The sequence below is a fragment of the Doryrhamphus excisus genome, chromosome 9 (genome assembly GCF_030265055.1).
Source record: "Doryrhamphus excisus isolate RoL2022-K1 chromosome 9, RoL_Dexc_1.0, whole genome shotgun sequence".
NCBI classification, from domain to species: Eukaryota; Metazoa; Chordata; class Actinopteri; order Syngnathiformes; family Syngnathidae; genus Doryrhamphus; species Doryrhamphus excisus.
This window is the reverse complement of record NC_080474.1, coordinates 635,311-658,762: the sequence shown is the minus strand read 5'-3', so window position 1 is coordinate 658,762 and position 23,452 is coordinate 635,311. Positions and strand designations below refer to the sequence as shown.

The 23,452-nt window shown below is 41.1% G+C and overlaps 1 protein-coding gene across 1 annotated transcript in view; it reads right to left on the bottom strand.

Moving 5' to 3' along the window:
* LOC131135543 (contactin-associated protein-like 5) overlaps positions 1–22,597 on the bottom strand; it is an 82,992-nt gene extending 60,395 nt beyond the window's left edge. Inside the window, exons 1-3 of the mRNA XM_058081577.1 lie at positions 22,316–22,597; positions 4,969–5,079; positions 4,316–4,509 (exon numbers count right to left, since the gene is read on the bottom strand). Coding sequence (XP_057937560.1) covers positions 4,316–4,509; positions 4,969–5,079; positions 22,316–22,502 — 492 coding nt within the window. The 5' untranslated portion in view covers positions 22,503–22,597. The remainder of the gene's footprint in view (positions 1–4,315; positions 4,510–4,968; positions 5,080–22,315) is intronic.
* Positions 22,598–23,452: the final 855 nt, after the last annotated feature.

Here is a 23,452-nt window from a genome sequence, read left to right as displayed (position 1 = left end):
TTTGTTGCTGAGCGCTATCTTGCTAGGTGCTAGCATGCCACCTGTTATCATGTTAGCATTTTAGCATATGTCGTCATGTCTCTAAACGCAAATACAAACATGGCATGATATCGGAACACTATAGAACTGCTTGGATATTTTTGTTGGTGAGCGCTATCTCGCTAGGTGCTAGCATGCTACCTGTTATCATGTTAGCATTTTAGCACATATCCTCATGTCTCTAAACGCAAATACAAACATGGCATGATATCGGAACACTATAGAACTGCTTGGATATTTTTGTTGCTGAGCGCTATCTTGCTAGGTGCTAGCATGCTACCTGTTATCATGTTAGCATTTTAGCATATAGAGGCTCTAAACGCAAATACAGACATGGCATGATATCAAGACACTATAGAAGTGCTTGGACATTTTTGTTGCTGAGCGCTATCTTGCTAGGTGCTAGCATGCTACCTGTTATCATCTTAGCATTTTAGCACATGTCCTCATGCCTCTAAACGCAAATACAAACATGGCATGATATCAGGACACTATAGAACTGCTTGGACATTTTTGTTGCTGAGCGCTATCTTGCTAGGTGCTAGCATGCTACCTGTTATCATGTTAGCATTTTAGCATAATTTCGTCATGTCTACCCACAAATACAGACATAGCATGAGGGACACTACAGACCTGCTTGGGTACTTTTGGTGCCGAGTGCTATCTTGTGAGGAGCTAAAATGCTAACTGTTAGCATGTGTACAGCTTAAATAGCGTGCACTCTATAGTCTGGAAATGACGTTATTTATTTAAAAGATTTTGTTTGATATACAACAGTCACGAATAAAGTATTCAATCGTATAGACGCACAACACTACTCGCTAGCGCATCGCGCCCCGCGCCCCGCCTGTCCCCACTAGGACAAAGAGACTGAATGACTGACAGGTCATTCTGCTCCAGAACCAACGTGCCCAGGTGTGGAGACGGATGCACAGACTGAAGCCTCTTGTCATCCAGCCCGTTTGGTAGACGGAGGGAAGGAAATCCGTCCAGTCTTTAATGGCCGCCGCTTCACTGGGAGCAGAAACGGGCGTCCAAAATGTCTTGCTTGGAAGAACAATGGAGCCATTCGGCAGCCTGATTGATTGGTTGACGGTCAAAGCTTTTACTTGAAATATTTATTTCTTTTAACTTTTATACGAGCCAAAAGAGATCCCTCATAAACCGAGAGCACTTAAACGCACTGCAAAAAGTGCATCTTTGACATTTCGGCCTTTAGATAACGCTGTAAAAGGATTTCAATAACCTTCAGGACAAACTTATTCATCAATCAATCAGCAAAATAGCCATTTTCAAATGCTGCTGCAACCTTTAGCCTTTATTATGGAGCTCATTTTCTAGCGCAGGTCATTTGGCGCCGCATTAGCTGGGAGTGGCGATAAGCGGCGAGGTGGGGGCCATCTCATTAGCGCCCCTTTGTTCACCTCCTCGCTGGCAGCTTTTACCTATTTTAGCCGTGATGGCCAAAGTGTCCTCTTTTGTGTGGGCGTTTTTAACCGTCACATTTAAGAAATATTAGTTCAAAACAACAACAAAAAAATCAGCAAAAATTAATCAATAAAGTCAATATTTTAAGAAAAAAATAGTAAACTATGGAGAAAGAAAATCGTAACATTATGGGGACTAATAATGCCATTTAAAAATAATAAAGCTGAAATATAAAATTAAATTATTATTATTATAATTATTATATATTAAATTATATTAAAGAATTTTTTTTCTAAAAATATTCTAATGAAAGTTGTATTCTAAAAAATAAAAAAGCCCCAATTTTTTGAGAATAAACTTATAATATTATGAGCAAAAATAAGGTCATTTCTATTAATATATAATTTTATTATATACTTCATATTATTTTATTAATTATACTGTTATATATTAATATGTATTAAATATATATGTTATTTTTTTATGATAATATTACAAGAAACAGCACAAAAATAATGTTGTCATTTTTTATTTTATTCTTGGGGATTAAGCTGTAATATTACGGGAATAAAGTCATGATATTAGGAGGAGAAAATTAGCTGAGATTATCAAAGAAGAAAGTTGAAATATTTTGAAAATGACCAAAACATAAAAGTGACAAAAGAGCAGAGCTGAGTCTTTTTCCCCGAATCGCAAAGCTCGTAACGACGCTCGCACGCGAGGCTACGTCCTGCGCCCTCAGCGGCGCCAACGATATGACATGTTGACATGTGACAACGTGAGCAGGAAGCTGTTAGGATGTCCTCGCCCGGATGTCACCTTCCGAGAGGTTTTGACACAAGCGTTGGCGACGTACGTACTTTCACGACTTTCAATTTCCGTCATTTGAAACCTTTGGGGAAGGACGGGCTCACGCTTCTCTTTTATTCCTGAAATATTGGATGACTATTTTAATATTGCTACCGCAATTAAAAATGTTAGTAGCATGAATGTGAAATGTTAAAGAGTTAAGTTGTAATGTTATGACGAACAAACAAAACAACAAATAAAGTTATTGTGGGGGGAAAAGTTATAATCTTATGACAATAAAGTTAAAATAAAGTCACAATATTAAGACAAAGTGTCTGCGTGTGTTCATAAAATGGGCAGAAAATGCTACTATGCTAATGCTAGCATGCTAACGATAACGTGCAACACCGAGCATGGTAGCGTTGAGTGTCTTGAGTATGATGATAGTCAAAAACGGCAGAAGGTGCCACTTTGCTAATGTTAGCATGCTAACAATTCTAACGTTATAAAAGCTAGCATGGTTATAAAAAAGGCAGAAAATGCTACTATGCTAATGCTTGCATGCTAATGCTAACATGCAACACCCAGCATGGTAGCGTTGAGTGTCTTGAGTATGATGATAGTCAAAAACGGCAGAGGGTGCTACTTTGCTAATGTTAGCATGCTAACAACTCTAATGTTATAAAAGCTAGCATGGTCATAAAAAAGACAGAAAATGCTACTATGCTAATGCTAGCATGCTAACAATTTTAATGTTATCATATAAAAGCTAGCATGGTCATAAAAAAGGCATAAAATGCTACTAAGCTAATGTTAGCACATTCACAATGCTAACACTAACCAGTAAAAACTAGCATGATAGCGTTCGCGTATGTTTGCATAACTTAATACTCACAAAAGTGGGAGAAAATGCCACCAGGCTAATGTAAGCATGCTAACAATGCTAACACTAACCAGTAAAAACTAGCATGATAGCGTTTGCGTATATTTGCATGTCTTAATACTCACAAAAGTGGGAGGAAAAGCCACCAGGCTAATGTAAGCATGCTAACAATGCTAACACTAACCAGTAAAAACTAGCATGATAGCGTTTGCGTATATTTGCATATCTTAATACTCACATAAGTGGGAGAAAATGCCACCAGGCTAATGTAAGCATGCTAACAATGCTAACACTAACCAGTAAAAGTTAGCATGATAGCGTTTGCTTATATATTTGCATATCTTAATACTCACAAAAGTGGGAGAAAATTCCACCGTGCTAATGTAAGCACGCTAATAATGCTAACACTGACCAGTAAAAGTTAGCATGATAGCGTTTGCGTATATTTGCATATCTTAATACTCACAAAAGTGGGAGACAATTCCACCGTGCTAATGTAAGCACGCTAATAATGCTAACACTGACCAGTAAAAGTTAGCATGACAGCTCTAAGTGTGAAAATGTCAACAAACGTGACCTACGATGACATACAACACGTAATAATTACACTGATGTGCTCATTTGAAGCATTAGCTGAACTTTTAACATCGACTTTCCGGCATTTAACTCGCATTTTAGCACCAACATCATGCTAGGTTAGCCCAGAAGAAACTTATGGCTCCGGTAGCTGACTGACGGGATAGCTGGCAGAGCTTCAAGTCGTGTAGCGAAGCCTGCAAATGACCTTTAAACGTCCTCCTCCCCAAGCGTGTCTCCGCGCCAGTTAGCCACTGTCGGCTAAGCTAGCCGCTTGGATCGCCCCGCATGGCTTCCACAAAAACACAACAGAAGTTATTCAACACGGGGCAAAGGAGAGGCGGCCATCGGTTAATCAACTTGGTCATGGCGCCGTCGGCCAATTACAGCGCCGCTAATGTGATTGACGGGTGAAAAACAAGACTGGACCGGCTCGTTAGCGCGTCCTGACAGAAGTGGGACACGCAACGCGAAGACGGCGTGATGTTTGCCCACACGGAAGGCGTGACATGAAAGGGAAAGATGGACGAGCCAGATAGAAATGTCAGCCGTTCCTCGCCTAGCGTGCGCAAAGTGAGGCCCCGCCCCCCGATGGCTCACCTCGGTGCCGTCGTCATGGCGATAGCGTCTCCAGACCCGCCCCGTGTCGCTGTAGAGGAGCAGGTAGGAGCTGACCCAGTCCCAGCTGTCGTAGCATCCCTGCGTGGCCACCGCCGTCACCTCCGTCTGCTCCCTGAGGTCCAGCTGGAGCCACGGCTCTTTGTCGCTCGCCGCCGCCGACCATCCGCCCGCCTCTGACGGTAACAAAAAAAAAAAAAACAAAAACAGAAAAATATGACGCGAGTTAATCGATGGAGGATTGATTTTGTGGAGGCTTGCGGTTTGAAGCCGAGTCACCGCTGCAGGATCACCTTGCAGAGGTTAGCGTCGGCGCTTAACGCCGTCGATAAAAATCTTTTCATGAGAATCGGGTGGCAGATTTCACCTTTGACCTCAGCTATCCGCAACATCCGGGGTCGGGTATCCTTTCAAACTAAGAGCTTTAAGGTTGTTTTGTTACACCAGTCAATGATGCTAATAATCGCACCAACGGAGTCATGCTCGCGCCAGGCCTTCAAATGGGAGAAAGGAGGGAAGGAAGCAAGGAAGCAAGGACGCAAGGACGCAAGGAAGCAAGGAAGCAAGGAAGGAATGATGAGGACTTCAATGCCAAAGATACCAAAGTATGAAAAAAAGGACGTCGGGCGTCTCACCGTCTCGCCTGTGCAGCTTGGCGTTGTGGGCGGCGTAGCCCGCCGACGACTGCGACGAGCTCAGGAAGGACGATCGCGGCAGTGCGGACACCAAAGGAGCGTTGCAATTATCTGGAAAGTGACAAGACTTTATTTTTAGTGGCAGTAAACAATGCAAATGAGCTGGCAGCCCATAAACACACCACGCTAATTTGCTTGTATTAGAAGAAGCCTTTGAAATCCTTCTGGTGGCGCATTTGCATACGTACCGCACACAAACACACAAACACACAAACATACAGTATGCCACTAATATCATAATAATAACAACAACAACAACAAATAAAAATAAGAGTTCAATAATTTCCATTTCCATTATTTCCCACAGGAACATCCCATCCCACTGGTCATTTATTTACCTTTTATTTTCATTATTTACTATTTTAGAAAGTGCTACTTTGCTAATGTTACTATGCTAACAATGCTAGCATGGTCATAAAAGGCAGAAAATGCTACTATGCTAATGCTAACATGCTAACGCTAACATGCAACACCAAGCATGGTAGCGCTGAGTGTCTTGAGTATGTTGATAGTCAAAAACGGCAGAAAGCGCTACTTTGCTAATGTTAGTATGCTAACAATTCTAACGCTATAAAAGCTAGCATGGTCATAAAAAAGGCAGAAAATGCTACTATGCTAATGCTAGCATGCTAACGATAACGTGCAACACGGAGCATGGTCGCGTTGAGTGTCTCGAGTATGTTGATAGTCAAAAACGGCAGAAAGCGCTACTTTGCTAATGTTGGCATGCTAATAATTCTAACGTTATAAAAGCTAGCATGGTCATAAAAAGGCATAAAATGTTACTATGATGGTCATAAAAAGGCATAAAATGCTACTATGCTAATGCTAGCATGCTAACAATAACATGCAACACCGAGCATGGTAGCGTTGAGTGTCTTGAGTATGTTGATAGTCAAAAACGGCAGAAAGCGCTACTTTGCTAATGTTAGTATGCTAATTATTCTAATGTTATAAAAGCTAGCATGGTCATAAAAAAGGCATAAAATGCTACTATGCTAATGCTAGCATGCTAACGATAACGTGCAACACCGAGCATGGTAGTGTTGAGTGTCTTGAGTATGTTGATAGTCAAAAACAGCAGAAAGCGCTACTTTGCTAATGTTAGTATGCTAACAATTCTAATGTTATAAAAGCTAGCATGGTCATAAAAAAGGCAGAAAATGCTACTATGCTAATGCTAGCATGCTAACAATAACGTGCAACACCGAGCATGGTAGCGTTGACTGTCTTGAGTATGTTGATAGTCAAAAACGGCAGAAAGTGCTACTTTGCTAATGTTAGTATGCTAACAATGCTAACGTTATAAAAGCTAGCATGGTCATAAAAAAGGCAGAAAATGCTACTATGCTAATGCTAGCATGCTAACGATAACGTGCAACACCGAGCATGGTAGCGTTGAGTGTCTTGAGTATGTCGATAGTCAAAAACGGCAGAAAGTGCTACTTTGCTAATGTTAGCATGCTAACAATTCTAACGTTATAAAAGCTAGCATGGTCATAAAAAAGGCATAAAATGCTACTATGATGGTCATAAAAAGGCATAAAATGCTAATATGCTAATGCTAACATGCTAACGCTAACGTGCAACACCGAGCATGGTAGCGTTGAGTGTCTTGAGTATGTTGATAGTCAAAAACGGCAGAAAGTGCTACTTTGCTAATGTTAGTATGCTAACAATGCTAACGTTATAAAAGCTAGCATGGTCATAAAAAAGGCAGAAATTGCTACTATGCTAATGCTAGCATGCTAACGATAACGTGCAACACCGAGCATGGTAGTGTTGAGTGTCTTGAGTATGTTGATAGTCAAAAACAGCAGAAAGCGCTACTTTGCTAATGTTAGTATGCTAACAATGCTAACGTTATAAAAGCTAGCATGGTCATAATAAGGCAGAAAATGCTACTATGCTAATGCTAACATGCTAACGCTAACGTGCAACACCTAGCATGGTAGCGTTGAGCGTCTTGAGTATGTTGATAGTCAAAAATGGCAGAAAGCGCTACTTTGCTAATGTTAGTATGCTAAATATTCTAATGTTATAAAAGCTAGCATGGTCATAAAAAGGCATAAAATGCTACTATGATGGTCATAAAAAGGCATAAAATGCTACTATGCTAATGCTAGCATGCTAACGATAACGTGCAACACCGAGCATGGTAGCGTTGAGTGTCTTGAGTATGTTGATAGTCAAAAACGGCAGAAAGTGCTACTTTGCTAATGTTGGCATGCTAACAATTCTAATGTTCTAACCCTATTCTACAATACATTTTATGAATGACGACCCCAGTTTGACCCTGGAACAGATCATTTTTATTTTCATGATTTCCAATAATATTTCAATTATTATTATTATTATTATTATATTCAATAATTATTTTTCTGAATGACGACCCCAGTTTGACCATGGAACAGATTATTTTTATTTCCATGACTTCCAATAATATTTCAATTATCATTATTATTAATAATAATAATAATAATAATAATAATAATATTATATTGAATAATTATTTTTCTGAATGACGACCCCAGTTTGACCCTGGAACAGATTATTTTTATTTCCATGACTTCCAATAATATTTCAATTATTATTATTAATAATCATAATAATATTATATTGAATAATTATTTTCCTGAATGACGACCCCAGTTTGACCCTGGAACAGATTATTTTTATTTCCATGACTTCCAATAATATTCCAATGATTATTGTTATTAATAATAATCATAATAATATTATATTGAATAATTATTTTCCTGAATGATGACCCCAGTTTGACCCTGGAACAGATTCTTTTTATTTCCATGACTTCCAATAATATTCCAATTATTATTGTTATTATATCCAATAATTATTTCCCTGAATGACGACCCCTGTGACCCTGGAAGTGATGATGAATTGGCCGTCTGTCCTGGCGAGCACGTGACGGACGCCATGTTTCCATGCGTGTACACGGCCCCCAGCCCCCCCTTCCTTTTCCATCCCTGACTTGGATTGAACCACTTTTCCCCAACGTGGAGGTAAAACTCAGCGGGCGAGCGGTTCAGCGGTCCATGGGTTCATGGGTTCAGCGTGTCGACCCAAAGTGCGTGTTTACCCGTCGGCGTGGTGCGGCGTAGAAAGGGAGGATTAGGGAGAATAACAACGCTTATCCCGCTTTCTCCCAGACGCTTCACACGCTCCATTAACCCGCGCGATGACCCTTCAACGTGTGCACATCAGCGTCCCGTGCCGCAATCCAACAGGCCGTCAATCTCCGTGTCTGATGCCCCCCACCCCCCGTCGCAATAAGAGCAGCGACTTCCCGGCTGGGATGAAGTGAGTTGTTGCACGGTGGAGGAGTGTAATGAAAACTGGCGCCAGCTTGATTCCAATCATCACTCCATCACTTGGCTTCGCTCGCCTCGGCCCGTGAGGCCTCGGCAGCAGGCTACGAGATGCGGAATTAGTCTCGGTCAGGCGGAACACGGGGGGGGGGGGGCAACAGGCCGTCCATCTGATGAACAACGCCACGCTGACAGCCTCCCGCCGCATTCCCGCTGACCCGCTTTGATTGGAAGCGCTTGAGAGAGGCCCCCCCGCGCCCCCGCCCCCAACACACACACACACACGCTAATCCCGATTCCAAGTGTGACTAAAGTGGATCAAGCCGTCTTATCCCGGGACTCAAATTGTTGGCGGAGCCGCACGGCGCTTGCAGATGTTCGCTGGGGAAAAACGGAGCGCTGGCGTGCCGTCGGCCATCTTGACACATCCGGGGGTTATCATCACGCCAACGCTACCGCCGCTACATCGGCTAAAGTAACGCATCCCACCTTTGATCCGGGCCGGATCAGACCCGCTCGCTCTTCTTATCGCTTCCTCGTTTGGAGCGTGATGCCTCGAGGCCGCGACCACACCTGGGATTCCGTATTCCCATCCCGACCACAACGGGGAACAACAGCTACACCCCCCCCCCGCCCCCGCTGTTCCCCCAAGGTGGGATTCCACGTTAACCAATTCAACACCAAAGACAACTTTAAACGTTTTTAGCAATCCCAAACGGCCAATCCCGTTGCAGGAATACGTGGGAACTTGGAAGGAAGAAGTTTGGTGTCGCTTCAGGCAAGCTTTTAGTCAAGCTCACTTCCTCCTGTCTTTTCCCAGCTGCCATTTTTAATTCAATTCAAAACTTTATTCTTAAAAAGCTCGCAAAATTGTAACACTCCGTCGTTTCAGGCGTTGCTTCTTCTTCTTCTTTTTTTGTCTCAAAATCTCAGATTTTTGTTCATATGTCCCTAATATTCTGGTGTCAGTTTTCCCCAATTTTTGTGTTTTTTTTCCCAAAAATATTTCCCCTTCGTCCTTAAATAATCTCCATAAATGTAAGCTACTGATTGAGCTACTGATTTGCATTTTGCGTCTTTTTTTAACCAACAAAATAGTCTAAATGTATTTAGAGATACATTTTTGTTATATATTATTATATATATATATTTTTTATATTATTATATATTTTTTTAATATATTTATATATTTTTTCCTGTATTCTTTTTAGTTGAAATAACTAAAAATGGCTGTTTTTTTTAACTTCCTCTCAATAAAAATATTTTAAAAGAGCACATTTGAGTACTTCAGAAAAATTATAATACCGTGAATCTTACTTTAATTTGAGTGTTTGCAAAGTATTTTTTAAGCCTTTATTAAACATTAATGATATAATGTAATGAAAACATACATATACATATATATATACATATATATATACACTGGTGGAATATATCAGTGGAATACTTCTGTCCACTGTACTACTATATAATTATACTGTAGTCATAAGTCACGTACATGATTTCCTTGATCCATCCCATGTAACAACAATTTGGGCTTTTGGGGTTCCTCAGGGAAACGTCTTAAGTCCCTTTGCTTTCTATCAAGTCCAAAACAAAAGTGACCTCTGACATCCCCAAATGGACCAAAATGTTTCTCGAAATCTTATCAAAAGTCTTCTCCAAAATGCGGAAGCTGCCTCACCTGCAAAAGGGAGAAGAAAAATTGCATTTTTTTTCTTCCCGTTTCCTGCATAAACGGCGTTTGCGTCCCAACACTTTTGCCCTCGCTCGGGCGATAGCGCTACGGGCGACGTTTATTTGCATAGCGCATTTCAATTTCAAAGGCAAATGTGCTTTTGTGCAAAGGAAATAAAAGAGCAACACGAGGAGAAAAAGTCAGTGAAATATTAAAACATACAGTATATGTATTCATAATTCATTGAAGTACAGAGAGCACATGAAATGATTCCATAATGGGAAACGTGATGAATAAAAGCGTTGGCGCGAGGAGGCGCAGGGGGAGGCGTCGTTGCCCTCCGGATGTCAAATGAAGCTCCTCCTACTTTCTAAATCGTTTGACGTGTGTCATTGATAAAACATGTTGGGTTTTATTATTGTAATATTTTATTCATATCATAGTAATATTCATTTCAATGAACGTCTTCAGCGGCAGCCCCCAAAAAGCCAAAAAAAAAAGTTTTTCCGTTGTTTAGTAGTCAGCAGTAGAACATAGGTCAGTTTCAGGAAAATATCAGCTCCCCACTAAAAGAAAGACAAAAGCATCTTATTGTGAAAAGATACATTTATGTGAACTATATATTTATATATAGTATAGTATATATATAGTATATATATAGTATATACAATATTGTGTTCTATGGCTAAACATGGACCCCCCCCCCCAAAAAAAAAGCCAAAAAGCTAATTTCTAACATTTTTCGTTGTTTATTAATCAGCAGTAGAACATAGGTAAGTTTCAGGAAAATCTCAGCTCCCCACTAAAAGAAAGACAAAAGCATCTTATTGTGAAAAGATACATTTATGTGAACTATATATTTATATATAGTATAGTATATATATAGTATATATATAGTATATACAATATTGTGTTCTATGGCTAAACATGGACCCCCCCCCCCCAAAAAAAAAGCCAAAAAGCTAATTTCTAACATTTTTCGTTGTTTATTAATCAGCAGTAGAACATAGGTAAGTTTCAGGAAAATCTCAGCTCCCCACTAAAAGAAAGACAAAAGCATCTTATTGTGAAAAGATACATTTATGTGAACTATATATTTATATATAGTATAGTATATATATATATATAGTATATACAATATTGTGTTCTATGGCTATCTAAACATGTTCTAACATTTTTCGTTGTTTAGTAATCAGCAGTAGAACATAGGTAAGTTTCAGGAAAATCTCAGCTCCCCACTAAAAGAAAGACAAAAGCATCTTATTGTGAAAAGATACATTTATGTGAACTATATATTTATATATAGTATAGTATATACAATATTGTGTTCTATGGCTATATAAACATGGACCCCCCTGCCCCCCAAAAGCCAAAAAGCTAATTTCTAACATTTTCCGTTGTTTAGTAATCAGCAGTAGAACATAGGTAAGTTTCAGGAAAATATCAGCTCCCCACTAAAAGAAAGACAAAAGCATCTTATTGTGAAAAGATACATTTGTGTGAACTATGAGAACATAAAAACCCAAAAAGAGTATAAATAAGTTTTTGGTCATCAAAATGTGGTCACCGTCCGCAAGCACGGCGCAGGACCAAAGCGCAACATATCAAGTACATGTATGTATTTTTAGCTTTAGCTATAGCTTTATAACTAAATCTGTATTTCAATGTGATCCAAAAATCTTTGCTGCCAAGAGGAGTCGGCAGCCATGTTTGTAGTTTATGTTCCACAGACAGATTGAGTGGTGAGATTTCCCAGCGGTCTCAAATGCAGCATCCACAGGTCGTTCGTAACATTTGGACTCTGGTCTCCGCCAGCTGACCCGAGTGGATAGACGCGCTTTGTATTCTTCAAACGTGTCCGTGACGTCTTCCGTGATTTGCGGACTCGTGGAGCCACTTCAACGTCGACCGTCTTCATCGGTCTTCATCGGTCTTCATCGGTCTTCATCGGTCTTTATCGGTCTTTATCGGTCTTTATCGGTCTTCATCGGTCTTCATCGGTCTTCATCGGCAGGATGAGGGGCGCTTGTTTAACGACCGCGCCGCCCACGGTAGCGCCATGTGTGCGTTGAGTTGAAGAGCTCGTCGCCGCTCCGCTTCCCAATCTGCATCCTGCCAAACATGGGATCACCGCGACTTACGGAAGGAAGGGGGGGCGATTTGTCGGCAAAAAGCTGCTCCCGGGGGGATAAACCCTCTGAAGCTGACCTCTGGGATTTTCAACGCCAGCTTCCTGAAATCTTGGAAGCAAATGAAGCGCCGTGACACGGAGCACGGCGGCGGCCGAGTACCAGACCAGAAGAACGGGGGAGGCTTTTCAAAATAAAATGCATCGCGATAAATCGTGTAAGGTTGTAGACGTCATGGGTAGCACACATGGCGCTAGCGTCGGCAGCATGGTCGTTAAATTATATATTATAATATTGAAATACATTTTTAAACAATAACAAAGAGATGTTATAAAGCTATAGCTAAAGCTAAAAATAGATACATGTTCTTTATGTTGCCCTTTAGTACTGCGCCGTGCTTGCAGACGGTGACCACATTTTGATGACCAAAGACGTATATACAAATACAATAAATGTATCTTTTCACAATAAGATGCTTTTCTCTTTCTTTTAGTGGGGAGCTGATATTTTCCTGAAACTTACCTATGTTCTACTGCTGATTAATAAACAACAGAAAATGTTAGAAATTAGCTTTTTGGCTTTTTTTTTGGGGGGGGGTCCATGTTTATATAGCCATAGAACACAATATTATATATACTATATATAAATATATAGTTCACATAAATGTATCTTTTCACAATACGATGCTTTTGTCTTTCTTTTAGTGGGGAGCTGATATTTTCCTGAAACTTACCTATGTTCTACTGGTGATTAATAAACAACGGAAAATGTTAGAAATTAGCTTTTTGGCTTTTTTTTGGGGGGGGAGGGGGCATGATTATATAGCCATAGAACACAATATTATATATACTATATCTATACTATATATAAGTATATAGTTCACATAAATGTATCTTTTCACAATAAGATGCTTTTGTCTTTCTTTTAGTGGGGAGCTGATATTTTCCTGAAACTTACCTATGTTCTACTGCTGATTACTAAACAACGGAAATGTTAGAAATGAGCTTTTTTTGGGGGGGGGGGGACAACAAATGTGGCTTTGCATTCTTCCCCTTAAGCGTTTGCGGCGTGTCGGTAACGCTGCGGCGTCGCCCCCAGAGTCCAGACCTCTCCCTCTGGTTGCCCACATTGGATGAATATTTCACGTCCAAAATCAAATCAGCATCCTGCTCCAGCAGATATACGAGGAAGAAGAGCTTTTCCTCGCAGCTATCCAGTCTCCGGAAACAGTTTGAGTGTATGACAAAAAAAAAAAAAAAAGTCTAAAAATAGAGACGGGCTCGTAGCGAGGAGGAGCGGACTAATCCTCGGCTCTGGGCGGATCAATTGCGTGTCTTAAATGCACAGGTGCAATCATAAAGTTGGCTGGAAGACATTTCTTTCCAAGCAGCCGTCTTTTATTGAACCGGGGAAATAACAATAACCTCTAAGTGACCCGCAGATACGCTCCTTCTTTCCTTTTTTCTGCATGGCGTTGCAAAGCAAAGCCCAGGAGACGCCCGGCAGCTCCGTGGAAGTGAAACAAACACCCCGCCATTTAGATTTCAGCCCGCGCCAGGTTTTATCGGACCTGCGTTATTCGGGACAAAACCGATGAAAATGATTGTTCTGCACAATTAGCGCTCTTTAGGCCGCCGCGGGCTCGCGGGCTCGCCACACAGCTTGAAAATAGAACGTCATTTGGCAATAATACAAGAAAAAATATTGTAATCTCAGCAGAAAAGGACCTGCAATTATCAGGATAAATAATTTCATTTTAGTGCTGCAAAGTTGAAATATGAAACAAAAAGGGTGTTGCTTTCTTAAAGTCGTAATAAAGTCCTAATATTATCATATGCAGTATAAGTTAGCGCCATACACGAATTAAGCTAACATAAACAAACAAGGAAGAATGACTGAAAGAGAAAAAAATGTTTATAAATGTACAAGAAAAAGGGCACAAATTTACAAAAATAAAAGTTGTACATTTTACAAGAATAAAGGCAAACATTTATGAGAAAAATTAAGTAAGATTTTAAAAAATAAAAGCAAAATAAAGTCCTAAATGTACGGGAAAAAGGTGCAATTTTACGAAAATAAAGCCATATATTTACAAGATAAACTTGTAAAAATGAGAGAAAAAAAGCTGTAAATGTATAAGCGTAACGTCGTTAATTTACTAGAAACAAAATGTAATCAATGTTCAACAATAAATTCCTAAATGTACGGGAAAAAAGGCGCAATTTTACAAAAATAAACCATAAAATTATGAGACTAAACTCGCAAAAGTAAGAGAAAAAAAGTTGTAAATTTATGAGCGAAAGTTGTTAATTTACAAGAAACAAAAAAGTCATAAATGTATTACAATAAATGTATGGAAAAAATGGTGCAAATTTATGAAAATAAAAGTGGTAAATTTTACGAGAATAGAGACATAAATTTACGGCAATAAACCCGTAAAAGTAAAAAAACAAGTTGTGAATTTATAAATGTAAAGTCATTAACTTTGACCAACAAAAGAAAACATAAATGTACAAGAATAAAGTCACGAATGTACAAGAAAAATAGCACACATTTATGAAAATGAAAGTGGTAAATTTTACAAAAATAAAACCGAAAATTTACAAGAATAAAGTTGCAAATGTACGAGAGAACAAAAGTCTGAATTTAACAAGACAACAAAAAAATTTTTTTAGACAAAAATCAGCAGTAATTTGACAATATTCAAGTCAAAATATTACGAGACTGAAGAAAAATTTACATAGGTGTAAACCCAAAAATCTCCATTTTAGTAGCATAGACTTGATATATATTTTAGGTTGTGGGGAAGATGAATTAGAAGATGAATTAAAAAACAGCATTCAGTCAAAATATGAAGAAAAAGGCACAATTTTATGAGAATAAATTGGTAATATTATAATAAAAAATGTAGCGTAAAGTTGAACTATTAAGAAACAAACAAGCCCATTTGAGCCATAACGTCGGGGTACGCAGACTCGGGTTGAGTCCATTAAAGTCGAGGAACGACACAGTGTCACATGACCTCGGTGGGGGGGCGGCTGGCGGCGGGTGAGCTACGCTACGACAAGCTAGCTGCATGGAAACCGCAGCGTGGATAACATCAAAGGGCACAGCAACAGTATCGTGTAACGCGGCGGCGTAACCCGGACCCCTACCCCCCCCCCCCCCCACCCCGCGTGCTTTATCGACCACGGCCCACTCGATACCTCGTGTGAACCGCCGGGCTCCGGTGGCGGGTGACCTCTGCTCTGCCGGCCGAGGGATCGGCTGACAATTAGCCGCCTCGATTCAAGGAAGCGGTCGCTCGTCAATACGCCTTCTTTGCCAAAATATCACGGGGGGGGCGCCTCGCCGCAGAAGGTCCACGTGTTTCATGTGTTTCATGGAGAACATGCTCGCAGCGAGGACACGACGACGGCGGCGACAGCGGCTCTCGATCTAAGCGACTCAAAGTCGGAATCACATGGCGTTCCAAAGATCCACATCCCATCCACATTTCCTTTCCATGACACACAATCTTATCGTCTTATATTGGTGGAACGTTTGGAAAAATGACAGCAATTCTTTCAAAATGGTTCAATTCCCTTGTTGGTGTCTTATTTGATGTCATGAGAATACAAGATACACCAGTAAAATGTAAACGAAATGTATGACAATAAAGTTGTTCATTCTCAAGGAAGTACAAAGTACAAGAATAATGTCGGAAATGTACCAGAAAAATGGCGCAGATTTACTCAAATAAAAGGGGTACATTTTATAAAGTTAAGTATATGTTATGAAATACTGTATGAAATACTGTATGAAGTACTGTATGAAATACGGTATGAAATATGTTATGAAATACGGTATGAAATACGGTATGAAATACCATCTGAAATACCATATGAAATACGGTATGAAATACGGTATGAAATATGGTATGAAATACGGTATGAAATGTGGTATGAAATACATTATGAAATACCGTATGAAATACCGTATGAAATACCGTATGAAATACCGTATGAAATATGGTATGAAATACATTATGAAATACCGTATGAAATACCGTATGAAATATGGTATGAAATACATTATGAAATACCGTATGAAATATGCAATGAAATATGGTATGAAATACATTATGAAATACCGTATGAAATACCGTATGAAATATGGTATGAAATATGGTATGAAATATGGTATGAAATATGGTATGAAATACATTATGAAATACATTATGAAATACCGTATGAAATACCGTATGAATTATGCTATGAAATATGGTATGAAATATGGTATGAAATACATTATGAAATACCGTATGAAATACCGTATGAATTATGCTATGAAATATGGTATGAAATATGGTATGAAATATGGTATGAAATACATTATGAAATACCGTATGAAATATGGTATGAAATATGGTATGAAATATGGTATGAAATACATTATGAAATACATTATGAAATACCGTATGAAATACTGTATGAAATATGGTATGAAATATGGTATGAAATATGGTATGAAATATGCTATGAAATATGCTATGAAATACATTATGAAATACGGCAACGTCAAAACAAACCACAACCAGCCGCGATGTTAAAGTTGGTACACAAAGTCCAGTCCACGTTTTACACCGTGGCGGCCATGTTTGTCAACCGATCTTGACCAAATTTGACACACGTGTGCTAGTCGGTCTCCTGAATGGGTGTACCAAATTTTGCGACTTTGCCGCCTTGTTGGGCTGTGTGAGAAATTTCAATTCAATCTGACCTGAATAAAATGATTAGTACTGAGTTATTGTCATGATAATGATAATGATATTACATATATATTATAAGAGGAGATAGCGTGGACACACTGAGTGAAATTATCCACGGGTATTTACTTCATCACTTTGTCCTGGCGATGTTCTGCCCCACTAAGAGAAATCAATTTCCACTGGAGTGGACAGTCATGGAGGAATCATTGATTGACTACGTGGTCTAATAACTCTCCTGCTCCTCGTCAATTACAGTAAAGGTCGACCAATCAGGTGTTAATGATCTCCCGTGCTGTCAGACGCTGATGTATGCGCCACCGCACTTTGGCAACCCCCCCCCCCCAAAAAAAAACTGTAAAAATGGCACAAAGGGGACATGACGCATGTCCACCGTCAACCGCCCCCCCCCCTCGCTGTTGTTTACGCCTGCTAAATCTGAGGGCAGCTCCTGGGAGCGCCACGGCGATTCATCACGCCGCCGACGTGTCAGACGCCATCACGGCTCGCATTTGAGGAGCAGCCGGCTGTCGTCCGTCAGCGAGGGGCGCTCAGTCGCTGCCAAATTCCCGCTTTAGCGAGAGTGGCGTCTACGTCCCCGCATCAGACACCGACTAGCAGATCGCTCACATCACATGATGTCACGGCGGACGCTTGATATCGCTCATATCGGAGTGGACGCCTTATGTTGCAGGGGACGCTTGATGGCCAGAGGACATCATGTCCCAATGGACGCATGATATCGCAGTGGACACGTGATTCATGATATCATCATGGACGCATGATGATGTCCCAGTGGAGGTATGGTATCATAGTGGAGGTATGGTATCGTAGTGGACATATGATGTCACAGTAGCGGTATGGTATCGTAGTGGAGGTATGGTATCGTAGTGGAGGTATGGTATCATAGTGGAGGTATGGTATCATATTGGAGGTATGGTATCATAGTGGACATATGATGTCACAGTAGCGGTATGGTATCGTAGTGGAGGTATGGTATCGTAGTGGAGGTATGGTATCGTAGTGGAGGTATGGTATCGTAGTGGACATGTGATGTCCAAGTGGAGGTATGGTATCGTAGTGGAGGTATGGTATCATAGTGGAGGTATGGTATCGTAGTGGCGGTATGGTATCGTAGTGGACATGTGATGTCCCAGTGGATGTATGGTATCATAGTGGAGGTATGGTATCATAGTGGAGGTATGGTATCATAGTGGAGGTATGGTATCGTAGTGGAGGTATGGTATCGTAGTGGACATGTGATGTCCCAGTGGAGGTATGGTATCATAGTGGAGGTATGGTATCATAGTGGCGGTATGGTATCGTAGTGGAGGTATGGTATCATAGTGGAGGTATGGTATAGTAGTGGAGGTATGGTATCGTAGTGGACATGTGATGTCCCAGTGGATGTATGGTATCATAGTGGAGGTATGGTATCATAGTGGAGGTATGGTATCATAGTGGAGGTATGGTATCATAGTGGAGGTATGGTATCGTAGTGGACATGTGATGTCCCAGTGGAGGTATGGTATCATAGTGGCGGTATGGTATCATAGTGGAGGCATGAGACATGGACATTTGGGGAATTGAAGCTGTCAAGAAAGGTCACCACCTTATTTTTCCCTCCATGTTTTTGAAGCCCCAAGAGAACATGCTAGAAGCTGCCAAGCTCCAGATTACAAATTCAAATGAGGAAACACGGTGGGCGACACACATGGAGATATGTGAGGCTAAACAAGGAGCTTGGTACAAATGATGGCAGCCTGATTCTCCTCTGGAAGAACTCAGTCCATCCATGATGATGCCTCTAAATGGACATGCTAACACCTCACTCTAGACACGCTACCTCGAAATGGACATGCTAACTCAAACACCTCACTAAATACACATGCTACCTGTCCGATAACAACACGTGCTAACTCTAACTCTAACACTCTACCTATAGATCCTAACCCTCACTAGACACGCTACCTCTAACTTAACATGCTAACACTAACTATAACTGTCCTCTTAGCTACAGTATAGATGCTACCTCGAGCTATTCATGCCAACTGTCACATCTCACTCTACACATGCTAACTCTATCTGGACGTGCATACGCTACCTCTAACTACACATGCTAACTCTATCTGGACGTGCATACGCTACCTCTAACTACACATGCTAACTCTACCTGAACGTGCATACGCTACCTCTAACTACACATGCTAACTCCACCTAGACATGCATACGCTACCTCTAACTACGCATGCTAACTCTACCTAGACATGCATACGCTACCGCTAACTACACATGCTAACTCTACCTAGACATGCATACGCTACCTCTAACTACACATGCTAACTCTAACTAGACATGCATACGCTACCTCTAACTACACATGCTAACTCTACCTGGACATGCATACGCTACCTCTAACTACACATGCTAACTCTACCTGGACATGCATACGCTACCTCTAACTACACATGCTAACTCTGTCTGGACATGCATTCGCTACCTCTAACTACACATGCTAACTCTGTCTGGACATGCATACGCTACCTCTAACTACACATGCTAACTCTGTCTGGACATGCATTCGCTACCTCTAACTACACATGCTAACTCTAACTAGACATGCTACCTCTAACTTAGCATACTAAATCTCACTATAAATGTCCATTCTAACCGCATATGCAACCGCTAAGTCGACATACTGACTGTAAATAAACATTGAGTGGATATGCTACCTCTCCACACGCTGACTGGAACACCCCATTCTAGCCACACATTCTACTTCTAACTAGCCAGACTAATGCTAACTACGCATGCTAACTGTAACACTTAACTCTACCCAGTAACTGTAACCAATAGTTGTAACCCAAACCTGCATCACCTAACCATGACCCAAACCATGACCCAAACCATGACCCAAACCATGACCCAAACCCCAACCCAAGCTCTAATCCCTAACTTGGACCAAAACACGGACCCTTAAGTCAATGCTAACTACACATGCTAACTGTAACATTTAACTCTACCCAGTAACTGTAACCAATAGTTGTAACCCAAACCTGCATCACCTAACCATGACCCAAACCATGACCCAAACCATGACCCAAACCATGACCAGAACCATGACCCAAACCATGACCCAAACCATGACCAGAACCATGACCCAAACCATGACCCAAACCATGACCCAAACCATGACCCAAACCCCAACCCAAGCTCTAATCCCTAACTTGGACCAAAACACGGAGCCTTAAGTCCAACCCTGGGCTCTAACCCTAATCCTGATTTAGTCCAGTCCGATTATTTTATTTTCATGATAACCAAATAAGCCTGATATTTAATCTCAAGTGCTGTGACAAAATGCAGACCATAAACATCATCAAAACCATCAAAATGTCCTCCCTTATTTTCCATCGTTGTTTACTGTATTTGGCAACAAAAGTACAGTACGACCATAACAACTGTACATATTACACTGCAAAAACATGATATTTAGTGAGGGAAATGCAGTATTCAGCCACAAATATATTATATTTCCAGGGTGTGAGAGACAAGTCTTGCACCCTTGTCTTGGTACGGCCCATCACCTTTCTCTTTGGTGCGCCCCATGTGTTTGTTACGTCTATAAAAACAAACATTGTAGTCCTAAAATGGCGGCCGGGACCCACAATGCATTGCACCGTCATGTGCAAGTATCTCGAGAGTCCGTCTTGGGTGCGTGATCCAAGATGGCGAACGGTATTTCGGACGCTAAAGGCAAAATTTTAGCAACGGTTTTGGATGTTAACAGAAAAAGGCACTAACCGGGGCGGACTTTAACCGAGGTAAAACTGTATCAAAATTGTCTGAACATCAACAAAACTATTTTTAAGTTTATACTGTGCTTAACTCTTTCAATCCCAAAGACGCCCGATCCCAACAACGTATTTATATACCACTTTTGGGCGAGAGGTAAAACGAGGCGATGATGCATCTCCCCACTTATGGATTTCACCTCAGCAATTTTTATCCATAAAAACAACCAAAACAACATTTCTTGGATTGTTTATGTTGGCATAGTTGGTTACATATTTGAGCTGTCACAAAAGCAAAAAATATGATGCTTAAATAAATCTCACTTTTTTTTTAGTTGGGAACTGATATTTCCCTGAAACTAACTTATGTTCTACTGCTGATTACTAAGGAACGGAAAAACATTAGAAAGAATTTTTTTTTCCTGATGAAAGACAGGAGTCAAATCTTTCTTTTGGTATGTTCCATGTGTTTACAGCCATAGAAGTCGATATTCTGTGTGCCTTGGAAGATCGGTCAACGCTGTCTGAAATACCGAAGGCCAGTACCGAATGGGTTGATTTCTGAAAAAAGTCTGAGATTGAATGACTTAACTTCTTTTTACACTTGTATCAAAATTAATAATAACGCTAACACCTGCATCATCAACAAAGGCCGTAGTTTGACCCCGGAACGGATCATTTCCATTGTTCCATTCTACAGCAATGGGAAAAAATGTCTGTTTCAAGTGCGCTGTTTTTGAGTTGTGGCAATTTTTTTTTCACCCCCCCCCCCCCCCCCCACACACACCTGACAGCCGCGTACACGTACACGCCATAAAGCTAACCTTTGTGACAGAAGTCATAAAGCTTTTATTGCTTTTGCAGCCATTCTACGGAGGAGTGGAGTCATCTTTACGGTGTGTTTTAGGGTGGCTTGTATTTTGCTGTGCTGTTTATTTATTGATCCAATCTCCGACACCAAGGTTAGACTCAATAAAAAAAAAAAAAAAAAGCTCATTTATCTTTTGTTTTTTCCTGTTGCGTGCATATCTGGTGGTGTTTGCTATTAGCGGAGCGGGCCGTTACCTTGGCAAAGCTCTGTGGGCTTCATTATCTGAGCGGGGACGGATGCTACCGTGTCAAAGTGGCTGAAATAAGACAAAGCCGCCAACAAATCAACATAAATGAAATTTAGCTGGGCTTGTGGGGGGGGGGGGGGGGTAGATAAATAAATAAATAAATACAAAGGAGAAGGAGCGTCGCCGTGGGAGCATCATTAGGCCGTCTGCATCGACCAATAACAGTAACCTTCTGCGGTGTTTTGTGGCCACTCAGCACTTCTTCAACACCAGCCTGCACACATGCACTCCTACATAATGACCCCCCCCCCCCCGCACACACACACACACACCCCCCCAGGCCACCGGAACACATGCACTCCAACACAGTGTCACCCGCAGCGGCAACACGAGACGTCCACCTGTGTCCGCATCTACATGAGGATGCTAACTTATTCATGCTCTCCAAAGTTGATCTCCTGCTGCTGATGCTGGATGCCGACCATCAGAGCATCTTTCTTCCCGTGCAACCCACAGGTGAAGCCCCCCCCCCTCCTAAAAGAGTCAATTACTCACAGTTGTTGGCGGCAGACGCTCCGCAGAAGGCGCAAAAAGTCAGGCAGAAGGCGAGCGTGAGCATCTTTCCCGCTGTCTGTCCGCGCGTTTCTCCCGCCCCCCCGCGACGCGCGACGCTGCTTATCCCCGCAGAGTGTCTCGGCGATGTGGCGGCGATGCCGGGCGAGGAGGAGGAGAGGCTCCTCATCCTCCGCCGTCCGTGGAGAGAAGCGGTGTGACGTCGGAGGAGCAGACCGCTCCCACGACGACAGGCTACACCCTCCACCGTGTGAGGCAGCCGACATCCACTCTCACCCACTCAGCAGCATCCCTCGCCTCCCCGCATCCCCGCATCCCTCCTCCCTCCTCAGCATCACAGCCTCTCCCGCCTCCATCCGGCCTCCTCCCACCCACCAGGAGGGGGAGAGCCGACAAGACTGACTGATTGTCTGACGGATTCAACAATGTCTTTATTTTAGCGACTCCGATTCATAATTGGGTTCAAATGTTGCATTTGGAAACAATACACGCTAAATAATTTCCTCTTTATATGCGATGTGGAAAAATACATATTTAGCAGTAAAAGTGCAATATTTTCTGAATGCTGCAGAAGCTTGGTATTTTCCTCCCAAACATATTTGGTCCCAAAAGACCAGATTTGGAAAAATAATAATATTCTCCAGAAAAAGTACTTGGTGCCAAAAAAAAAAAAAAACACGTAACACGGCATGTTTGGTACAAAAATGATATTATATATGTGTTATCAGGGAATGCTCTATTACCCCCCCCAAAAAATATAAAATATATATATACATTGGGCAACAAAATACTGCAGAAGCATCTATTTTCCCTTTCAAACATAATATTTGGCCACAAAATACCATACTTGTATTTGTAAATATATCAACATATATTATATATATATATATATATGACCATAAATGTTGTATTAGGCTGCAGAAACGCTGTTGAAACATAATATTTGGCCCCCAAATGACATATTTATAAAAATAACAATATACTCCAGAAAAAGTACTTGCCGCCAAAAAACGCGTAACATGGCGTTGAAACATATTTGGTCCCAAAATGCCATTTGGACACAGATATTATATATGTGTTATCATGGAATGCTCTATTACCCCCCCCACAAAAAAAAAA